This window comes from Protomyctophum parallelum, assembly GCF_964188405.1.
Source record: "Protomyctophum parallelum genome assembly, chromosome: 8".
Taxonomy (NCBI): domain Eukaryota; kingdom Metazoa; phylum Chordata; class Actinopteri; order Myctophiformes; family Myctophidae; genus Protomyctophum; species Protomyctophum parallelum.
In genome coordinates this window covers 9,895,802-9,917,776 of record NC_139703.1, presented here as the reverse complement: position 1 = coordinate 9,917,776, position 21,975 = coordinate 9,895,802, and the positions used below count along the sequence as shown (strand labels likewise).

General features: G+C 40.1%; 2 protein-coding genes across 7 annotated transcripts; both read left to right on the top strand.

Moving 5' to 3' along the window:
- The first annotated feature begins 1,676 nt into the window (after positions 1-1,676).
- Positions 1,677-6,539, top strand: LOC310863176 (GTP-binding protein Rheb-like). The gene is made up of 8 exons (XM_083771346.1): positions 1,677-2,132; positions 2,750-2,821; positions 2,931-2,998; positions 3,195-3,277; positions 3,840-3,896; positions 3,992-4,039; positions 4,565-4,646; positions 4,733-6,539. Exons 1-8 carry the CDS (start codon positions 2,081-2,083, stop codon positions 4,823-4,825), a joined length of 555 nt encoding a protein of 184 aa, XP_083627472.1. The 5' UTR covers positions 1,677-2,080; the 3' UTR covers positions 4,826-6,539.
- Positions 6,540-7,063: 524 nt separating this feature from the next.
- LOC310862485 (zinc finger protein Eos-like) lies at positions 7,064-20,869 on the top strand. 6 transcript variants are annotated; one of them, XM_083770416.1, is made up of 8 exons: positions 7,064-7,501; positions 8,987-9,034; positions 9,160-9,264; positions 10,506-10,760; positions 12,349-12,516; positions 14,163-14,309; positions 15,017-15,142; positions 16,261-20,869. In XM_083770416.1, exons 1-8 carry the CDS (start codon positions 7,483-7,485, stop codon positions 17,106-17,108), a joined length of 1,716 nt encoding a protein of 571 aa, XP_083626542.1. In that variant the 5' UTR covers positions 7,064-7,482; the 3' UTR covers positions 17,109-20,869. The 6 variants fall into 6 exon arrangements, with proteins under 6 accessions (XP_083626542.1, XP_083626543.1, XP_083626541.1 ...); XM_083770417.1 differs by having other exon boundaries at positions 8,987-9,043; positions 14,181-14,309; XM_083770415.1 differs by having other exon boundaries at positions 8,987-9,043.
- The last annotated feature ends 1,106 nt before the right edge of the window (positions 20,870-21,975 follow it).

The following is a 21,975-nucleotide window of genomic DNA, read 5'->3' as shown; positions in this document are numbered from 1 at the left end:
AAGTTTGCATTTTCAATTGAGTGCTATAGCACCACCCTTTGTTGGTTGTGGGCTTCACATCCTCACCGTTTGGCATGGCTCTCTACCATATTTCAGAGTTTCACGAAAACCGACTACACGGTTCAGCCAGAACTGCTATTTTTGGCGTAAGGAGGAGAAAGAGAAGAAAATAACTAACAAAAACAATAAAGGACCAACAATTTCAGGACTGCTTGGTCCTTTAATCAGCGCACCCTAGGAAATGGTCTCCTATGAATACAATATTAGCTACCTGTGAATGACTTCCTTTCATAGACGGCATATAGGGCAGTAATTTAGCATAGGGATCGGCAGACTTTTTTCAAATATTAAAAGCCTACATTTTGTAGGCCTGGCCCTATTATTTTGATCAGCGGTTGAAGAAACACCAAGGCAGAACTGGGCAGTAGGTTTCCTCAGCTGTTCAAAGGATTTGCCAGATACAATGCAGCCGGTAGCACTATTTGAGTCAATTATATTATTGTTACTTACACTTCCTCAACAACAATGCCATAAAGGCACTAAATGATACCATGTCTCGTTACTTGCACAAGCAGAGCGCGCAAGTACTAGTTTCGCCCGGGATTCGTATATGCACCATCCCAGCATTTTCGATGCGTATGCACCGTCCCAGCAATTTTTATGCGTATGCACCGTCCCAGCAAATGACGTAATGACTACTTGTGCCTGATACGGCAGTGGTGCCAGATTACATACATGTATACATAGAGCATTACCTTTAATCCTCCCGACACTAAAACATATCGTCATTACGTCACCACCATCGAAAACCATTGGTTTTATCAGGCACAACTAGTCATTACGTCATTTGCTGGGACAGTGCATACGCATAAAAATTTGCTGGGACGGTGCATACGCATCAAAATTGCTGGGACGGTGCATACGCATCGAAAATGCTGGGACGGTGCATATGGCGCAAAGTAACCACAGTATACCGCTAATGTAGTATAATTGGTTTCCGATGGTGACGTAATGACGATATGTTTTAGTGTTGGGAGGATTAAAGGTAATGCTCCTATGTATACATGTATGTAATCTGGCACTACTGCCGTATCAGTCACAACTAGTCATTACTGCATTTGCTGGGACGGTGCATACGCATAGAAAATGCTGGGACGGTGCATACGGCGCAAAGTAACAACATTAATACAGTATACCGCTAATCAACTTACAAATTACATAGAAGAGGCAGAAACTGAGATTTGACAGTTTGTAGCGGTCGAAAGTACTTGCGCTCTCTGCTTGCGCACTAGTAGGCCATTTACAAGCAAGTATGCACTCGACAGAGTGCAGTTCTAGTTAAACCTGTTTTTAATATATTTGTCACTGTTGTCCTGCTTTTTGCAGGAGTGTTGTTGCTGTTTTGTTGTTACTGTTGTTATGAGACCGAAGAAAAATTTCCACATTGTGGACAATAAATTAAACTAACTAACTAACTAACTAACTAACTAACTAAAATAAAATATGACAATTCGTTCAATGCAACGTCTAGTGGGTTTCCGAGGCTACCTGAAGACAGGTTTGGCATATGAGGAAAAGTTGTGAAACAGCGACCTCTGCTGGTCAGTGACCTGTGCCTGCAGCAGTGATGACGTAGCGGCTGGGTTTTTACGACGGTGTGCTTACACAATGTCAGTTTCCGTCAGTGTGACTTGCGAGGCGAACTGCGGCGAAACCAGCCTTTAGTTTATAGTTTCCAGTATAAACAACAGCTGTTCCGCGATTTTTAGACTATCTATCGGTGGCGATCGATAAGTGTGCGAGAAGCCGTTAGAGACCGAGTTATCCAACGGAGTACTCACCGAGAGTACGCATTCTTCTTTCAATTTCAACTCAGAAGTTCAAACTTCGAGGCCCCGGCGGTGAATCCTCCGAAAAGTTTGTTGTTGTCACGTGACGCGAGGCGAATGTGGCGTTAAGTTTTTTCGTTTTGTTTTGTTTTTATTTTACTTTTTATTTTTGTTTTGAAATAACAATAACAAACGACTGGTACGCTAAGTTCCGGACCTACGTTAAACTCGTTTTTTGAAGAAAAAAAAATATGCCTCAACCAAAATACAGAAAAATCGCTGTGATAGGCTACAGGTCTGTAGGTGAGTGGTACTACTGGTGATGCACTTTAAGCTAATGTTAGTTAGCCTAGCTGGCTAACAGACGGCTAACGTTCAGGGGCTTTTGTTGCAGCGTGGCGCGTTTATGGCTGCCCTTTGTTTACATTGGTTTGTTATGATTAAGTAGCACCCACATGTACACGTTTGATCGTAGCGGGGGTCACTGTACAGCATGTCTTTGACCTAAGGTACATTTTCAAAGACATGCGGGTTGGTCGTGTCAACCAGCCACATTGTGTGCGCGCGCGCGTGCAGAATCGTTCCTCAGAACTGATACCACAATGTGCTGTTTGCTTATTATGCCCTCTTTACATTTTAGTCCCCATGTACGAACCTCCAACGTTTGTAGATAAAATGTCCACGTAGTTATGAAACAAAATCGTGTCAGCTATGAACCATACTTTATTTTTTATTTTTGTACACACCCAACATCTTGGCATGATGCGTATCAGTTGGAGCTGTTTGTTTTAGTTGAATGTTCCCACCAGGCCACCACTGGTCACCAGAGTTTGTTTTTCCATTATTATTTTAGATTAGGCTACTACAGACGGTTGGTCATGTCGTCTAATGTAATGTTATTTTTGTTTTGCCTTGCACAGGAAAGTCCTCTCTTACGATACAGTTTGTGGAAGGACAGTTTGTAGACTCCTATGACCCCACCATTGAAAACAGTGAGTTGAAATATTTGTAAAATGTTGCACCAGAGAGAAATGTATTAAAAAAAGTATGTGAAATGTAAGGGGGGAAAGCTCTTGCCTAACCAGTTCTTCCTTTCTACAGCTTTCAACAAAATGGTCTCAGTCAATGGTACAGACTTCAATCTGCAGCTTGTTGATACAGCTGGACAAGTGAGTTACAATTAAGTTACTTTAGACAGCGACAGTCATGGAATGAATGGTGACCTTGTATTATTAATAATATTACCGCAAAGTAAATGTGTGATTTTTAATGTCAAATACATTGTTTGTCAAATAGATGTTGTAGAAGTCTTAACAATTGTTATTTTCCTCGGTGAACATCTAATATGGACAACTTTTTCTACAGGATGAGTACTCAATTTTCCCTCAGTCTCATTCAATGGACATCCATGGGTATGTGTTGGTATATGCAGTAACCTCCATGAAAAGGTGAGTGGGTGGTTTCATCTTATGAGTAATGTTGGCATAGTAGTATGCACTATGCAGTTGGTCATATGGAAGCCAAATGAAAGGCTTATGAGAATTCCATGCTAGAAGGCTTTCTTACCTTTTATTTGTAGTTGTTATGTCCCCACCAAAGAGGTCCAGGTGTTATTTTGTGCAAATCCTCCTTATTGGCTATTTCCACTACCATAAGCCCTAAATTAATTGAATGGGGCTATGGGGTGTTGTGCTTCCATCGCTCAATTTCTTTTGTATATATCCTCTCTTCATGATGTAAATAATATCCCAAGCGGCACACTTTACTACTTAATTAAATGGGAATAAGCTAATTAGCATAACACTCCTTAGCCCCATTCAATTCCCATTCAATGCAATTCATTGATGGTTTATGGTAGGGGAAATAGCCAAAAAAACACCTGGACCTCTTTGGTGGGGACCTAACAACTACAAAGAAAGGTAAGAAAGCATTCTAGCATGGAATTTTCCTTTAAGATTGGTAACTAACTGGTTATTAATAGTTATGTCTCTGTATTTCAATCTCTTCCAGTTTTGAAGTTGTGCAGGTTCTACATGACAAGCTGCTAGATATGGTTGGAAAGATACAGTAAGTTTAATAATAATAATACTTTAATCATTGAAATTTGATTCTTTTTTTAACAATTGCCTATTTTAAAACTTATTTTTTCGTTTATTTTTTAGGGTGCCAACCGTTCTTGTTGGGAACAAAAAAGATCTCCATATGGAAAGGTATTCACGATGGTTATTTAAATGCTTGACTGCTGAATACAAACATGTATTCGATATATTATGTGTTTGTTATTTTAGTAAAATGGATACAATCCGATAATGTTTACAGTGCCCTGAGTTATGTTGGCAGGCAGAATATGACAGGCATGGCTATGAAAACAGCTTTGTGTGACCTTTGTCACACATCCTCCCCTCTTCCTCCCCTATGTCTGTTTCCTGTTCTTCTGTATCTAGGTAAATTATCCACAGAAAGCGTACCCTGATACTTTGGCTACTTACTTGGCCCCCTCCTTATTTCTCCATACACCAAATCCTTTTGCTAAAAATAGCCTGTCTACAAGCTCAAATGCACTGTGATGCATATGATGTGTTGTGACATTGTGTGAGCTTGTAGATCTGCTATTTTCACTCAACATTTGCCTATTTCCCAGAATGCTATTATAACGTGCCCAGAATAGGGATGCTAGAGCTAGAGTTCATGTGCTTAAACTCAAGCCAAGTATGCATCTCTTCTCTTTATCTCAGAGTGATCAAGCCAGAGGAAGGAAAAAAATTGGCAGATTCCTGGGGTGCTGCATTCATGGAGTCTTCAGCCAAGGAGAATGAGGTAATGTATCCATTTCAGAACTACACAGTACACAACACCATGCATGTAACGCATACAGACATAGTCATAACTCTTTTGAAATACAGACTGCAGTGGAGGTTTTCAAGCGAATCGTTTTGGAGATGGAGAAAGCTGATGGAAATGTACCCTCAGAGGAGAAGAAGTGTTTCGTGATGTAAAACCTTCTGAACAGGACTTCAGAAAGCTGATTGGCTGAAGACAGGAGGCACATGATCATCCGCTTCCAAACCCTGACCTCCTCGGCACCAAGGAGCTACATTGGCAATTTGCTACACCATTGTACTACAATATTGTTTTACATTGGCAGCCAATTATTGTTCAGATGGCTTTTTAAAGTAGTCCACTAATTGAGAAGTTAAATGACAGATTATTCTGAGTCCTAGACCTTGGAGCATTTTTCAATTAATAAAAAAATGTGAGACGTCTAGGACTAGGTATAATCCATATATTGACTTCAACCAAATGTACAGAATTCAGAATTGACAATATTGCCAAATATATTAGTCACAATTCATTGCAATGAAATGTGTTTCATGAAGACATGATTGGCTCAACAATACCAGACCAGTCTTCTACAGTAGATGCACAAAAAGGGCTAGTAAATGCCTATACATTATGCCTGGAACTTGGCATTTAGGGATTTTGCGGCCTGTCATATTATACCTTACAATGACCCACAGTTCAAATTTCTTAAATGTGGTATTGGAATCCAACTATTATACAGAACTGGTTGATTTCTTAGTACATTCTGGAGTGAGATTTCTGTCACATAAGTAAGTGTCACTGTAACACTTATTTTTCATTGTGCACAACTCGACAACTTCAGGTGCTATTCACATAGCCTACAAACTGTCAAATTACTGCCAGCAAAGAAATCCAGACACTTAGATTTTTACACTTTTCTGCCAAGCAGATTGGTGCTTTCACCCTTATTTTGTCAAACTTACTTGTCCTCAAATTGAGTGTAATAAAGCTGTCATATGATGGACATGCCCTTCTCTGCCACACATTTAGCATAGCATGGAACAGATCTCAAATATTTTGTGGCCTTTTCTTGCTATAGAAATAGAATCTTAGAAACTGGTTTTATAGTATTGTTTCTACCTTAAATGACACCCCCCCCCCCTCCTTGCTACATTAGAATATGTGGAGTTAAGTACATAATGTGTATAGACCACTGAATTGCAGTTTTTTAAACTATTTTTAACACTGTTGAATAGATCATGAGGGTTGCGGAATGAACTTTGTTAGTTAAACCCTCTTTTTAATTAAGCCAAGGTGGCTTGCATCCAAGTAAATTAATTTACAAGTTTACATCATGACATGACAAACACTATTATACCCTTGAGGCCCTTAATGACCTGTTTTACTCGGCATGTGTAGCCTTACAAAATGGAGAGTATAGAAATGCTATGGTTTAAATTCTCATGTTTGACCCCTACTGGTTGTCATTTATTTTATTTTATTGAGAGCTTAACTGAGTAAGTAGCCTAGTTGTGTGATTGATGGTCGAAGAGAAGCTGGTGATACTGTGTCTTGTGCCTTACAGTTTCCATATTGCTTGATTTATGCTCTTCCGTACAACAGTGTCACGTGCCAAAAAATAGAAGATCTGCAAGCTTGTCAATCTGCTATTTTTTATGCACGGCCGCTCCATACGATGATGTATAAATCGGGAAACCCCTACCCCTTTTGCTTCCCTTTGTGATTCAAGGTGCTCTTAAGGGTTATTTTTTCCTTCTGTTGACTTGATCATGTGGGGATACCTGGTGGTGTTGTGCACCTGAACACCAATATTCCCTCCTTGGTCAATGTTAATTCAGAAATATTGCTGTAAACAGTTTTGTATATAAATAAATCCTTTACTCCTTTGATGATTTGTCATATGTTATTGTTGCAACAGGGATGTTACAGAAATGCAATTTTGAGCCAGATAATGTGAATTGAATTCACATCATTGATTGATTGAATTTGATTGAAATATTTATTAACAGTTTGCAGAATTACAGTACATTTCAAGCACACTCAATACAAAGACTTAACTGAGTGGACGACCCAATTAAGCATTACACTTGTTTACAAGAGGGTCCAATTCAATTCATCAAAACATTTAGAGACTACAAATAGACATGACCGGGATGGTTTCACAATTCACATAATTGGGAATTATCCTTGCCAGTACAACTGTTATTTAGCCTTAGTAATAGTATTCCATTGTTATAAAGACGATTGCCCTCCAAGTATTTATTATTACTAATCAGACTGATGTAATGACAGTGGTAACAAGACAATTCACCCCTTTTCCGTTTTCCTCCCGGAATTTTCCCCAGTGAGGGGTGGGAGAGGCTGGACAGCAGAAGGCTGGACTTTGAATTTCTCTAAACTATAAACTTTCACGACAGCAGACAGCCTAAGCACCGGGGTGAGTTGTCCAGTATTCATGACAGTCCACTACCCTGCATTAATCTAGATAAAAATAAATATTAAATAAAAGGATCTGCTAGTTTGTATTCCTTTTTGGGGATGGGGTGATTATTATTATTATTATTTATATAATGGCATGCACAAAATAGGGACACCGGAGTAAAGTGGTCAATGGAACAACTTGGTGATGAGAAGGATGATGCATGCCATGGTGATGATACCTCGCATAGCGTTATGGGTGGACCATAGAGGGGTGGACGTAGTTGGTCCAACAGAACCGGAACTTGTTTTGCAGTTGGAGGTGAACGCTGCTGGCTGGTAGGCGATATGATGTCGTCATAAGAGAAAACCAGCAGAGCAAAGAAAACAAAACAAAAGATTACATTAATCAATGGAAGCGGCTGAGACAGGTAAGAAATCTCACCGATGGAAGAGCCGCTGGCTGGTGTCATCATGCTGATGAAGTTAGATCACACGTACTCACACACCTATGACTTACTTGTGTATGTGTAGATAGCTAAGTTAGCATAGCATTTTGGGAAGCAGTGGGTGCCATAGCAACCGTTTAGGAAACATTGGCTGTGATTATAAGCTAACGTTAGCCTAATGAATGCTCGTTTTGCTGTGCTAAGTGAAACGTGGTTAATTTCTACAGGAGGGTCAGTGTATAAATCAGCTGCTGGTCTACTAAAAAGGTTCACGACGTTTAGCCACATTAGTGTGATAGCAGCGTTGAAGTGAACTTCACTGCAACTTTGCTCCAGTAAGATCTTGTGTGTCCGTCTGGCTAACTTGTCTGCAGTTGACGTACAGCATTAGCATAACGCTAGCCTATTAAAAGGCCAATCAACGACGCTGGCTGGACGGACAGGCGACTGGACAGTGGACAATAGCGTTAGCTTAGCAACGTTGTATGCTATTATTTTCAGACAAACATGGAACACAGACAGATCTGTGCGTGTTAATGCTAGCTAAGCTTGTTTAACCCTTGTTGCTGTTGTTGTTTATCAGCTTGTCAGCGGAGCCATAGTTGTTCGCTGCCAGTAGTAAAGTTGCCCAGGAAGCTATATGTTTGCTAATGCATGACATATTATAATTATATTGTTATACATGTGTTGTGTATGTGACGTTAGCAACGAGCTAACGTTACAGGTTGAACACATTTTCAATGTTGGCCTTGCGTGGAGTCACTGGAGTGGACAGTGGCGTGCATTCACAATCACAATTTGACACCCACGCCACGACCGCTGTGTGGTGTCATTTAAGGTAAAGATTTGTTCACGATAGCAACACAGCAACGACATTATTGTGCTATATTAGATTTGTGATAGCTCTAGATTTTTGAGTAACTGACACATAACGTTTGTTTGGTATGAGACGCCAGCACGCTAACTTGAGTATAGTGGTTTCTTTCCCCCTGCAAAACATAAAAGAGCATTTCCATAGTCATAGATTTTGATCTGGCATTTCTGTTGTTGTAGGAGCCAAAAATGATGTTTATACCGTATTTATATGCTATTTACATTGCCACATACAATTGGATTATTTATATGTGATGAGTGGAGGCACCACATTGACACTCAATTGGTGGAAGTTGCTTTAGGCTGGTTTGAACTTGGAGCTGGGAGAGATATATTTTGTTGATATATATTTGAAATTGTATTGTAATATTTGGTGCACTGTCAAGAGATGTAAATCATTTTAAACTTGGACGTGAGTTTTTTTACTGGTCAATTCACTGGAGATTGTTTTCTTTATTATTTATTATTTTTTTTTAAATTGTGAAAATATTTATTTCAGAAAACTGGAGGATTTAGAAGAATTCTTTTAAATTTCGAGGTCAGGCCTAAATGGGTTAAATCTTAATCATTAATTTGCTATTTTTTCATATTCAGCTATGAGTATGGATGCTGATGACTGCAATGGCCGGTCCTACATATCAGGTGAACATTGTAGGTCTTTTCATGACTATGAAAAAGTCTGCAAAACAGACTGACATCTCTTCTACAGTAGTCATGTCTTTGAAGTGACTACATCACATTATGTTTTCTTTCCTTTTGGACTGCAGCTAGCGGGGACTCCTCGATGGAGAGGGAGTTTTCTGGGCCCCTTGGAGGTCCAACAATGAGCACCCCCAACAGCCAGCACGCTTCTCCAAGTCGCCCCCTCAGTGGTCAGTGTGTGAACATGAAGTAATGCATAAAACATAGAACAATGAATAATGCTGCAGCTGCACTTCATTACAATCTTTCCTTTGCACCATATAGAGCTGCAGTGCCTACTACTTGACTTCTAAAGATTTCTTAAGAGAGTGACTAATGCGGTTAGATCAGTTCAGACTTACTTCTTTTTTTTGTGCCTTTTATTGATAGTTACAGTGAAGACAGACGGGGGAGAGACATGCAGCAAAGGTTGTCATGAATGGGACTCGAACACGCAACACGCTGTCAGGCTAGAGCCTCAATGTGGCATGCACCTGGACCACTTGGTCAGCGGGCACCCCAGACTTTCTTCTTTTGTGTCATGTTGACATATTCCAAATGTAATGAATGTATACGCAACATTTTATGGCAGCAGCTGTCAGTAGGGAGTGTTTGGCGGAAGGAGTAGGATGAAGGCTCTATGGCCCTCATTTATCAATCAAGTGTAAAATCTGCCACAGATTCGAGTGCAGGTTTCGTAGTACACCCACGTCGCCACGGCATTTATAAAGTGATCGCAAACAGCTGATCCTTCCTTAATTTCGTCGGGTTTATTAAACGAGAAGGAGATTGCACATACCGTAACTCCAGAAAGACATCGGCCTGCTGTAGATTAGGCTACAGTAGGCTACCCACGTTGGGACTCTCCACAACTGCAGCACTGCACTATACTCTCCAACGTCCCGTCATGGAAATATTTCAGCACAGACAGCCCAAATCCTCGCATGTACAGTATGCGCTCATGCAAAACACTGTTTAAATGGCTTAAGCATCTAACTTGCAACATTGTTTTTAATTGCGCGATTTTAACTCCTACTAATTTCATATGACACAAAGACACATCGTTGATGTATTCCTTAACTTTTTATTTTGACGTGACTTTTTGTCCTACTCAAGTTCAATTTCAAGCAAATGCCGAAAATGTCGGTAATTTCGGCGTGCACCCATATTTTGGCGTACGCACGGTTGATAAATGAGGGCCTATGTCTTCCCGGTGGGGGCTCCTGCCACTTCTCACTGTGTGTGGGGAGGAATCAATTGGCATAACGACTAAATTGGGGAGAAAAGTGGGTTCAAATCTAATTGGCTACTAAAAAGCAAACACAAAAAAAACATTTTAATCTATGGGTGTTTTGCTACTTTGTACTTTCTTTGTACCACAAAGTCGCTGATATCTGTCCTTTTTAATTTAGTTTTCCTCTTGTGGTTCTAGCCAACTCCATTAAAGTGGAGCTGTACAGTGATGAAGAGCCAAGTCGTGGTACAGAGGATGTGAAAGGGGAGTGGGCTGAAGAGGGCGGAACCGAGCAGGGTGGTGAGCCTGGTGGCGGCTACAGGGAGCTTACCAGTACTGAGGTCTTGTCAGCGGGAGCAACCAGGCTGCCAAATGGGAAGCTGAAGTGTGACATCTGTGGAATGATCTGCATTGGGCCCAACGTCCTCATGGTGCACAAGCGCAGCCACACAGGTGAGTGATCAATTAATTGATTACTTCTTACATTGTAGGAACATACAATACAATACTGATTGTGAAGTTGGTCTTTATTCCAACATCATCCTATTGTCATTTTATTGACAGCAATATAATTGGAAGCATTAGCATATATTTATTATTTGTGGATGGTTTTGAGTTGGGGAAATGGAGAAATCCAGTCACAATGTAGTTATTTTTTATTATTTGTAGTTATAATTACGATTAAACCATTAAGACCTGAGGCAGATTAAAACAATGTCAACAGTGTTCTGCCAAATGTATGTTGCTGTACAAGTGGTTCTCAAACGTTTTGATGTCAAGGACCCCCAAAATTGTATGTATTTGGCCATGTACCCCTCATCTGAAAATATTTTGTTCCTGGCACCCAGACATTTTGAGCTAAATAAATAAATATGTATTCAAAGCAAAAATGCAAAAATGTTCATGATTTTTCCAAAATAGCAGATCTACAATCTCATCGTAGATCTGCTATCTTTGAATAGCCAAAGTATAAAATATGACAAACATTGTATCAATCAATACGCATGCACACACACACACACACACACACACACACACACAGTGGTGTAATGGTGTTTTGTTTTCCCCCGGGGGAACGGTACGTTAATGACGTCACATACACGAGCACGCGGGCACGGCTACATAATGTATGTGACGTATGTGTATAAATAGTAGTAGGAAATTACTATCTTTTAGCCTTTGTAAATCTTCTCGAGGGATGTCTTGAATTATAGGAGGTGGCTGAGGCACGAGTGCCGAATGGCCTTCACGTTTGTATAAGGACGTGCTGTGATTGGCCAGCGTACTTGTGCAAGGACGCACTGTGATTGGCCAGTAGCCACTTTGAGTGGCAGTCAGGGAAAACCCTCTCACCCGAACATGATTTACTATTCTGTCCATATCAAGTCGCAACTTGATCGGGGCTTAGTCGGCTAAGCGAAGTTCACTTGAGACAGCGCCCCACCGTCGCGGCCTGAAACTGTACTTAGGAGGGGGGCGTGCCCATTTACTCTAACGCGAAGACCATTCGGCACTCGCGGCTAAGAGATTGTTGCTTGCAGATAGGATACTGGCAGTGGCAGCAGCCCTACTGAAGCCAATATGCTGTGTTGCTTACCGTGTAGTATCATACTGTACACAGTATATGCAAGGTGTGAGGATGCATTTGCTCACATAGTGAGTGCCATTTTGGGTTCCCATTTACTTGGGTCATGAATCGAGGGGACACATTCTAGCGTGTACACTCGTTTACCGTACCGTGCCTGCGCGTGAAAACAATACTGGCCACATGCCGTGGTACCCCGTGCTACGACCAAAACACCACTGTATATGGTATATATCTCAAATCTAAAATGACACGCAACACGCATGCTTTCCCGGTATTTATGGGTTAAAGCTCATTCTCTTTTCAGCTGACCAAATTATTTTCCAGCTATTTTCGGTATGTGACTGACACGGCACAACGTGTAAAATAAATCACCCTCAACTGGTGCATTGCACTGATGAGACATCACACCAGACACCTTCATTCGATAAGTTCATAGGTTTGATTTACCCACAGGTGAGCGGCCATTCCAGTGTAATCAGTGCGGCGCCTCCTTCACTCAGAAGGGTAACCTGCTTCGTCACATTAAGCTGCACTCTGGGGAGAAGCCGTTTAAATGCCCATTCTGCAGCTATGCCTGTCGTAGACGGGATGCTCTCACTGGACACCTTCGCACTCATTCTGGTGAGAGAGATTCTCACATGTCCAGACATGTTCAAATTTGTGTTCATGAAACTAGGCGTGGCTGGTATCAAAGGTATTATGTTTACCAAGGTATTTAGAAATCCACAAGGTATGCTTTTCAGTACCGTCAAAAAAAAAGACCCTCTACAGTCCTCTCTGTATTAATACAGAAATGCAGTATTAAGGTGATGCAGTGCTCCGCATCATTAAACTATTGCCACATATAACGATGATGACAGTTTGCTAAGACAAACACAGGAGAGTTCAATATAAGGTCTGTTAATAGGATTTTGACCCAAGAAAGCACCATGGCTTGTCTTTCGTACTCAACTCATCAAAGATTATTTCTACTACTAAAGCAGTTTATTAGCCACATGATTTTATTCAACTCACAGTATGCAACCCAGCCCGCTACCAACCCCCACATCTGTCATCATCTCTGTTCTGCCCAGCCCCACTGGTGTGTTGATCAAGGACAAACCAACAGTTGTTGCTGTCGCAGATACTGTACCAAGGCTGCTTAAGACATGTCTTAAGTTTGTAGCTTTATTGTCTTTTACAGTAATGCTGTAACAACGTTTATCACAAGCAACTCTGCTTTCACATTTTTCCCCCTGCACAAATACCATCATATTCCATGTACCCTAGTGAAATGCAGGAAGGTTTTAAAACATAGATATAACCCATGCCTACATGAAACATGTAGGCCTAATTTCCCACCAGAGATTTTAGTTCCACAATGGTATAAAAAGTTTTTTTTCGTGGCATCATCTGTGGACTTCTTGAAGCTAAATGGGGCGTTGTAGCTGACATTTGGGAATTCATGTTCTGTATATTATACAATACTAGTTGATAGCCCAAATTGTGGTATTTATTAATCTGTTTATGAATTTGCTGCCACAAATTGTGAACATAGATTGGTCTTCATGATGATGATGATAATGCACTATAAAATTAAAGCATCAATGACAGCTACCTGTTTGATGCCTGTCAGAGAGGCGAGGGGGGAGTAGTCTCCCTTTTTAAGCACTTTAAAACGAATTTACCAATTGCTTTATGCAGTGAATTGATCAAACAGAACAGGGAAATAAAATGGGAAATGCAAAATCAGTAATTACAACAATATACTGTAGATCGTACAGAATACAAAGTGAATAACATCAGAATCATCTTTGTTAACATTTTGTTGTGAGACTGCCACACTGCTGAAACTAAAAGAATAGCCTTGGAGAGGTCTGGATACACATGGCTGGGCGAAACTAAAAGCGCATGAAAGAGAGGAGTGCATTATTGGGGCACACCCAACTTTTAATTTTATCATTTAGAAAGTATTAAAAAGATCCCCAAAAATGTGTATGTTTTGTTATACACAAATATATACAGTATATTTTTCGATTCTTAAAAATAGAATAAAATCTAGGCTTGGTGGGCGTCCCCTAGCCTCATGACACCCTAGGCAGTTGTCTGCCTATTGGCTGGGGCGGCTTTATAAGCTTTGCCACACACTGACCATATTGTTGTTAAGTGGCTATTATTTGTGTGATTGTTATGTGGAACTGGCCACACATATAGCACTTAAACAGTGATCTATTTTTTTTTTTTTTTTGTTGAGTAAATAAATGCAGTGCCATTTGTCTTGTTTCCAGTGTCCTCTCCCATGGTAGGGAAACCCTATAAGTGCAGTTACTGTGGTCGCAGCTACAAGCAGCAGAGCACCCTGGAGGAGCACCGCGAACGCTGCCACAGCTACCTACAGAGTCTGGAGACCCTGCAGCCTGGGGCTCACACTCCAGGTACACTGTTCAATTCAAAGGAGCTGTATTGGCATGAGAAAACATAAGTTTACATTTCCAAAGCAAGTGTCAAAATATAATAAACAGAGCTATGTCACATTGTGTCATTATATACATGATATATATACAGGGTATAAAGCTTTATGAAACAAAGCTTTTTTTATCAAGATTATTTAAATGTTATACAAAAATGTGTTAAAAGGTAGCAGCTCTGTTTACATGTGCAGTAGGTCTAGAGGTCAACTCTGTACAGTCGGTAGTCCTTAGGGTGATTGTATTCCATTGGCTAATCTTCTTTTGTCGCAGTTCACAAATCTTGCTGCTGTGGTATGGGAGTTGTTTTGGAGTCATGTTTTCAAACTCACTTTGGGTGTGTGTAATCTCTGTGTCTCTGATGTCTTGGTATAGTGGGCACTGGGCAGGTGGTTAGAAAGTGTAGCTCTGTTTCTGTTCATGCCGCCATAGTGATGTAGCGCAGCGAGTCAAGGCAGCGCTGCAATACACATCTCCTCACACAAAACTACGATATGTATATATATTTATTTTAAAACCAAATGGCCCCTAAATATGTGATTTTGTATTTAGCAGAATCCCTCTCTGTCACTAATTCTATGTAATTCCGTTCCCCTTTGATCACAATCTAATTTAATACTATTAAAATCAAATTATACCAACAATAACATAGGATGTTGTCATCCCCTCTGCAGGAGAGGACATGAGGGAGCTAGAGTTTATGCCAGAATCTCTGTTGCAACCTTCCTCAGACAAGATGTCATTCATCGATCGGCTTGCAAACGCCAAACGCAAAAGATCCACACCACAGAAATTTGTAGGTGAGCACTTGATTTCAATCAGGGAAGCAAGGTGAAACTGTTTACATTTTACTCATATCTTATCTGGCGATTGGGTGAGGCGAGCCAAAGGTTTAAGCTTCTATAGCTTTCTATACACACCAGTATGTAAGTATCAATCAGTATGTAATGACTGCCTGGGTGTAAATAGCCAAATTGACTATACCACCCTGGGTGCAAAAGGCATTGTTGGTATATGGCATTGTTGGCTACTGATACCTAGCATCTGCCAAGAATCTATCGCCTCTTGGCTGTTGTCGGTCAAGTTTGAGCCAGGCAGCCTGCACTTGAGTTTTCATGTAGGGAAAGGGTCATGTGGCAGAAGCAAAATTAAGTTTTTTGTTGTTGATATCATGGAATCATAATACATTGATTGACACGACTACTAAACAAAACTATAACGTAAATACTTAAAGTCCTGTATTCAAATAAAAATCTATTTGACTACAAAAGTTCACATTACTGTAGTATCACACAATTTTTGGTTTTCAAGAGAATAATCAGTAGCGTTTCGATCAAGACTTTGATTCATAATTAATCCGTTCAGGAGGGTTGCAGTGCTGATGTTACACATTTCACTGGTATTATGCTTTGATACGATGATATGACTTAGAAAACAGTGCACTAAAGTTTGTTTTGCCCAAGCTAATTTCCCTAATGTTATTGGAGCCATACACCATGTTCCTCCTTAAGCCCTAACCACACCAAAGGGTCACCATGCAACTCCTTGGGTCTAAACGGTTGCATGGAGTTAACGCTAAAACCGTCTCGACCTTTTGGTGTTGTTATGGCTTTACCTTTACAGAAACCCAAAACACATTCAATGGAATGGAGATGAATGGAAACTATCCTGGATTTTAGAGAGATATTAGCCATATCGGTGTCATCTCTACAGTCTACACTACAGGGTATCGCTGCCAACCCCTGCCTCCCCTGCTGCTTTGTACATTGGCTATTTTTGTGTGGCTAATATGTTGAAAGATTTTTAAGACATAATATAATAATAATTGTAATAATAATATAATCACATGGTCATGGTTAAATTTACTTGGAATAGAGGATTTCTTAAGTAAATTTTAAAATGTGTTGCTTCACTACAGGACAGAAGCATATGCGCCTCAACTTGGAAGACGCACCATACGAGATCAGTGCTGGTTTTGACAAAGATGCGGAGATGCACCACAGTGACCTGGGATCTGGGACCTGGGAAGCCGTAGCAGACTCTTTGCGACCGTTACGGCTTCCCACCACTCACCCTTCTTGTTTATCAGAGATCAGGCCGGTCATTAGCTCTATGGTTCCTCTTGGCCCGAGGTTGGACTGTACAGGGTCTGGAGCCAGATTGGGAGCTATGGTGGGTGTTGTGCAGGGAAGGGAGGCAGCAGAGGGTCACGAAGACCTGCCTACAGGCCGAAGTCATGCCCCCTCACCGAGCAATGGTTGTCAGGACTCTACGGACACAGAAAGCATGCCAGATGAGCCATACAATAATACTGCTCCAGCTCTGCCCCTCCACAATAACAGCCACCATCACAATCTTCACCTCCCCCACTCCAACAACCACAACCCACCGCTGCATCCTCTCCTGCAACATAGAAGCAGGGAACGACACAGTCCTAGCCCTGCCAAAGACAGAGATGTGCAAAGAGAGGACGGAGGTCACCCAGCTGCCCTGCCAGCCACCCAAGCTCCGACTCCCAGCTCGCCCACTGCTCCCTCCTCCACCTCCAGGGAGGCTTACCGGGTGGTAGACGGAGAGGGGCGCGCTATCCGTTCCTTCCGTTGTGAGCACTGCCGCGTGCTTTTCCTGGACCATGTCATGTTCACCATTCACATGGGTTGCCACGGTTTCCGCCAGCCCTTTGAGTGTAATATCTGTGGCTACCGCAGCCAGGATCGCTATGAATTCTCTTCACACATAGTCCGTGGAGAGCACATCCTTGACTGAGTAGGATTAGAGGTTGGACTACCTGCTTCAGCTAAAGCTCTTTTTAAAGTTGAGACTATGACCTGGCTGGGTTTGGTCTGCATAATACAAGGGGTTTAAAAGGGGTCTGGGTAAGTATGGACCTGATTGTGTGAGTAGGCATTGCTACTGTTAGCTGGAAACACTTGACCCCTCTTATGCATGCTAGAAAAGCTCAAAATGTGTAGTTTGTTAAATTGAAGAATAATTTTAATGCACTTTGAACAATGGATCAATTTTGCACTTTCCAATTAATTTTATTCTAAAGTAGACGAAGTGTCAATGCACTTTGTTTTTAACCTCAGAAGTGCCTTGCTCTGATGGTAGTCTACCGTTGCTTTCTATGAATCCAGGATTCAGACCTGGTGCACAACATACGCTATACTAATGTGATTTATATCTGTGACCTGAAATGTTTCCGTCTTCTGCACTTTAACTGAGAATGCAAAAAAGAAAAAAAGCTGTACAAAACCTGTTAGTGTGCACTTTGATGGGCTTGCAAATGACAACAAATTGAATTGCTACAGTAGTGTACTTCTTAAAGCAAAAAACACCTTTTTTCAAATTCATTCCCTAACGCACCTTAAACTCCTCAATCTTTGAGTTTGGTGTTGTGGTGAGCAGTAGATTGTGTTTTATAGTACCAAATGTGCAGACCAAACTCAGAAAACCAGGTCTATGTCAAATGGAGGTGTTGGAGGGGGTGACCTCAAATTAGAAATGCACTTTTGTTTGTATGCAAGTTGAGTGTGAGGCTGCATCTACACTAAGACGTTTTCACTGAAATATTGAGTTTAAAATCAAAGCCATCTCCGTCCACACGAACAACAATGTTGTTCATGAATGTAGGCTTCATCCACGCCCCATTTGTGTCGTTCCCTCCTTCCCCATGTGGAAGTAGTCTAATAGCTTGCCTCCTGCGCATGTAGGCAGTAGTACAGTAGTATTATACAATAAACAGCTGCTTAGCCTTGCTTAGACAACATGGTCAGTATAATGCCTGTAATTTGAATTCACTTCTGGTAGTCAAAGGATGTGGATGTCTGTGTCATTGTTTTCAAAAGGTCTCCATTCCCGTAGTCTGGGTTCCAGCCTGATTCGCTGCGTTCCGTGGATTTGTTTTGTCACTCACTATTGAGTGACAAAAAATCCACGGAACGCAGCGAATCAGGCTGGAACCCAGACTACCATTCCCGCCCGTCCACACCAAAGTGCAGTGCCAGTGTTTTCAAATCAAAATGGGATCAGCAGTGTTTTCAAATGTCTCTGTTTTAGGGGGTCAAAAACACCTGATAGTGTGGATGGTGGGTGCAAACCGTATGTGTTTTAAAACAAAAACGTCCTAGTGTATATGTAGTCTAAATGTGTGCGAGAGAGGCCCAATGTTGTGTTTTAAGTAAAGTGAAAAATGAAGGCTTTTGTCCCTTGTGAATGTGGATTGGTATGGGGTGTTAAAATGTTTTTGTCTATGATGGCTTTTGTTGCACTGATACCTGCCAGAATACAATGATTATATTAAACTATTTTATAGAATAACATTTATGACCTGCACATTTCTCAAACAAATGTGAGCAAAGGCATTTGCTATTAAAAGTATCACTGCCACTATTTTGGAGATTACTTAATCGAGAGGATAGGGTGTTTAATATTTATAAAGGTCTCCTCGAAATCTCCCCTTAATTTACTACATGAAACAACAAACCAAAACTATTATATTTATGTTTTATTTAAAAGTGATTTTGGTGTCATTTGTTTTGTCATTGTATTGTGCCTTTCATGACCTTGACCTCATTGATAAGTTTGAAGGAAATGGTCAGTGACAGATGTTTTTGGATGATGTGATTGTTAAAGATCATGAGAAAAAGGCTTGACCAAGTACTATAGTAATCCAGATAATCAAAAAGTCCCATGATTAGGATTTTGCACACTGTTTTCCTGAGGCCTATTCAAGTAGATCCTTGCTTCGATTGAAATGAGTATGTGAGGGGAAAGAAGCACTTTTTGTATTTATTAAAGATTGGGTGCATGAGATTTGGCACCTGCTGCTATGGCATGAATGAGTGCAGTGTTGCGTGGTGGTTGACCACTGTCCTCACAGACTAAATTGAAATTAAAATGCTTATTTTACATTTATATATTCTTACTCTTACCATCCTTTAGCCTATTTTATTGCTACAAAGATGTGGGAAAGTTGAGTGAAAGATGTTTCCTGTCTAAGAATTACTTAAAACAAACAAAGATGAAGATGACTTGAGCCAAAGAGAAGACCGTCAATTACAGATATCACTATCTGCTTGTTTACATGCTACTGTAAACCATAATATTGATGTGGTGTTTTATAGTTGGTAACTTGTGAATTGTAATCTTTATATATGTGTATATAGTGATTTGCTCACGTGTGCATTGAACACAATAACAGCATTAAGTTTGAGGCCCAGCAACCCTACTAGAGTAGGAGCTTGGTAAAGTTTTAAATGGTGCATCTCAAATTGAAAAATACAATGAATCCAGGTCAAATTGGTTAGACCTCAAATCAACATTTAAGCTCTATTTTTCTAGCATTTATTTTTTATTTATTTATTATCAAAATATATGTACAGTGAGATTATATTAACTTTAATTTTAGAGATTGGGATGACAAACTCTACTGAATTTGTAGATAGTCATCAAGGCAGCTTTAAATTGAGATTGTCCTGACAAACATGAGGTTGAACTTGGGCTACAGTATTTGCTCTCTACGGACAGTATATTCCTGTTGTGTTCCATGGGGAAATTAGAAGTAAGCATTTGTAAGAAAATAAAATTACTCAATCTGTCATAGCACATTTTTTATCTGTATTTAGGAGCACATTTTTATTAAGTCCTGCCCCCTTTTAGTAGTCAGTTAACAGATCCCATACTGATTTAAACAAGCTATTAGTGGTGTAGTTGATCTTCAGTACTATTCTGAAAAAAGCTGGAAAGAACGTGAAAATAATGTAATACCAGTGGCAGTAATATCCTAGTCATGTGTATGGGTTCCAGACTACAGTATATCATGCTTAATACATTGGCTATTGCTAATGGCCAGGAGTCAATTATCCTATTTATCACCACTCAAATACAATTTCACTTGACCTTCTCACTGCTGTTGCTATTTCATTAAAAGAAAATATTAAATACATAACAATTGAACACACACACTATAATATATGAACCAAAATTAGAATAACCAGTGGTTTTATATTGAACCAATTTGTTTGTTTTGTGGGTCTAAATCAACCCAGCCATTCTGTATAGAATCTCATGGTTCTTTGTGGAATTGTAATTTCACTGATGTCTCCCACCATACAGCACAAATAATATATTTAGTGGACTGAAACACAGCTGTATAGTAACTATGAGCCAAATAAACACTTTGATACTGTTATAAGCACATTATTGAAGTGAAGGAAATGGATTCATAGGTTTAATGTTTAAGCAGTCAGAGCAGGTAATATTTCCCCCACAAGTTTTCAATGTTTTTCTTTTAACAGGATGTCTATTGCAAGAGATATGGTTTATTTAAATTTATTTAATTATGTTGTAGAAACATAGGTAATGTTGCCCCTTTCAAAATAAATGTGAAAGATTTACCTCAAATATTACCTCTTTGGGTCAAGAGCGATGTTACATTTAACAAGTTATAATACTACCATAATTAAGTGGTTGGTTTGTAGTTTTTAAAAAGGTTATCTTTGAAAAACAAAGAAGGGTCCCGCACACTGTCAGAAACTTGCCAAAAATGTTGCTCTTTATTGGTCAACGTTTCGGTCGATTAGACCTTCATCAGGACAGGCAGATTGTCTGTCTTGAAGGTCTAATGAATCGACCGATCGAATTTGCCTTCGATGTTCCATAATTCTTAAACCCATTCTTGCACAATTGTGTAATTTATTTTGACCATCGTATAAATTAAATATTGTCCATCACTAACCCAATCATTAAGATCATAAAACAGTTAATGGCCACAATCCAGCCATTAGTATTTGGTCATAGCTCACTCAAAATAAAGCCATTATGAATGGTAATTTGATCAAATCATCCCATTAATGGCCAGCCAACCCTGCATTAACCAGCTTTGTGCTTTGAAATACTACCATGTACTTACTCAGTACTCAGCCCTTTGCTTCAAATTGCTCTACACTGGTCAGTGGTATTGCTTTCAAACCTGGTGCATGTAGTACCGATGTTTGCCAGTTTATCATGTACATCCATCTCATTTAGTGGCAGCGGTGGCCGAGTGGATTGCGGAGCGGGCTAGATATCGGAAGGTCGCCAGTTCGAATCAGCGGTCCGACACGTTAAAATTACCACCGTTGAAGTGCCCTTGGACAAGGCATTGAACCACTACCATGAAATGCTCCATGTGGGCCTGGCTGTAAACAAGTATCTGATGCTTAGTCCAGTTACCCTTGGTAAACTTGATTTACCAGAACGCATTTCTTCTTCTTCTTCTTCATCTTCCTGAATAAGGATAACAAATTGAAAGCTTTTGCAATTCTATTCAATTCATAACTGCTTAATATATTTGACCAATTAGTACTAATTTTGTGGTGGTGTTTAATGTAGTTCTATTTAAGTTTCTCTATTGCACCGTTACCTGAATCTTAACTCTGCTTTGACCTTCCTAACTTTGTAAATGTTCTTATATCACTTTCAATTAATGCAGAATATTTTTAAATGTATCACAATGTATTTAGCATTTGTGTAATCCCCAATCTGAAAAAACTACTGTAAGTTTTGTACTGTAGGAAATTATTCCAAATAAAATACTTGACTGGTTGGTCTTTACTACAATAGCATGATATACCTTTAAATGGAAGTCATT

What these genes read in the sequence shown, in the direction of transcription:
- LOC310863176 (XM_083771346.1), top strand. Translation starts at nt 2,081, where the DNA reads ATGCCTCAACCAAAATACAGAAAAATCGCTGTGATAGGCTACAGGTCT. An exon ending in GCAGTAACCTCCATGAAAAG is followed by an intron (nt 3,278 to 3,839) that starts GTGAGTGGGTGG and finishes AATCTCTTCCAG; the next exon opens with TTTTGAAGTTGTGCAGGTTC. An exon ending in AAAGATCTCCATATGGAAAG is followed by an intron (nt 4,040 to 4,564) that starts GTATTCACGATG and finishes TCTTTATCTCAG; the next exon opens with AGTGATCAAGCCAGAGGAAG.
- LOC310862485 (XM_083770415.1), top strand. An exon ending in TCCAAGTCGCCCCCTCAGTG is followed by an intron (nt 9,265 to 10,505) that starts GTCAGTGTGTGA and finishes TTGTGGTTCTAG; the next exon opens with CCAACTCCATTAAAGTGGAG. An exon ending in GCACAAGCGCAGCCACACAG is followed by an intron (nt 10,761 to 12,348) that starts GTGAGTGATCAA and finishes ATTTACCCACAG; the next exon opens with GTGAGCGGCCATTCCAGTGT.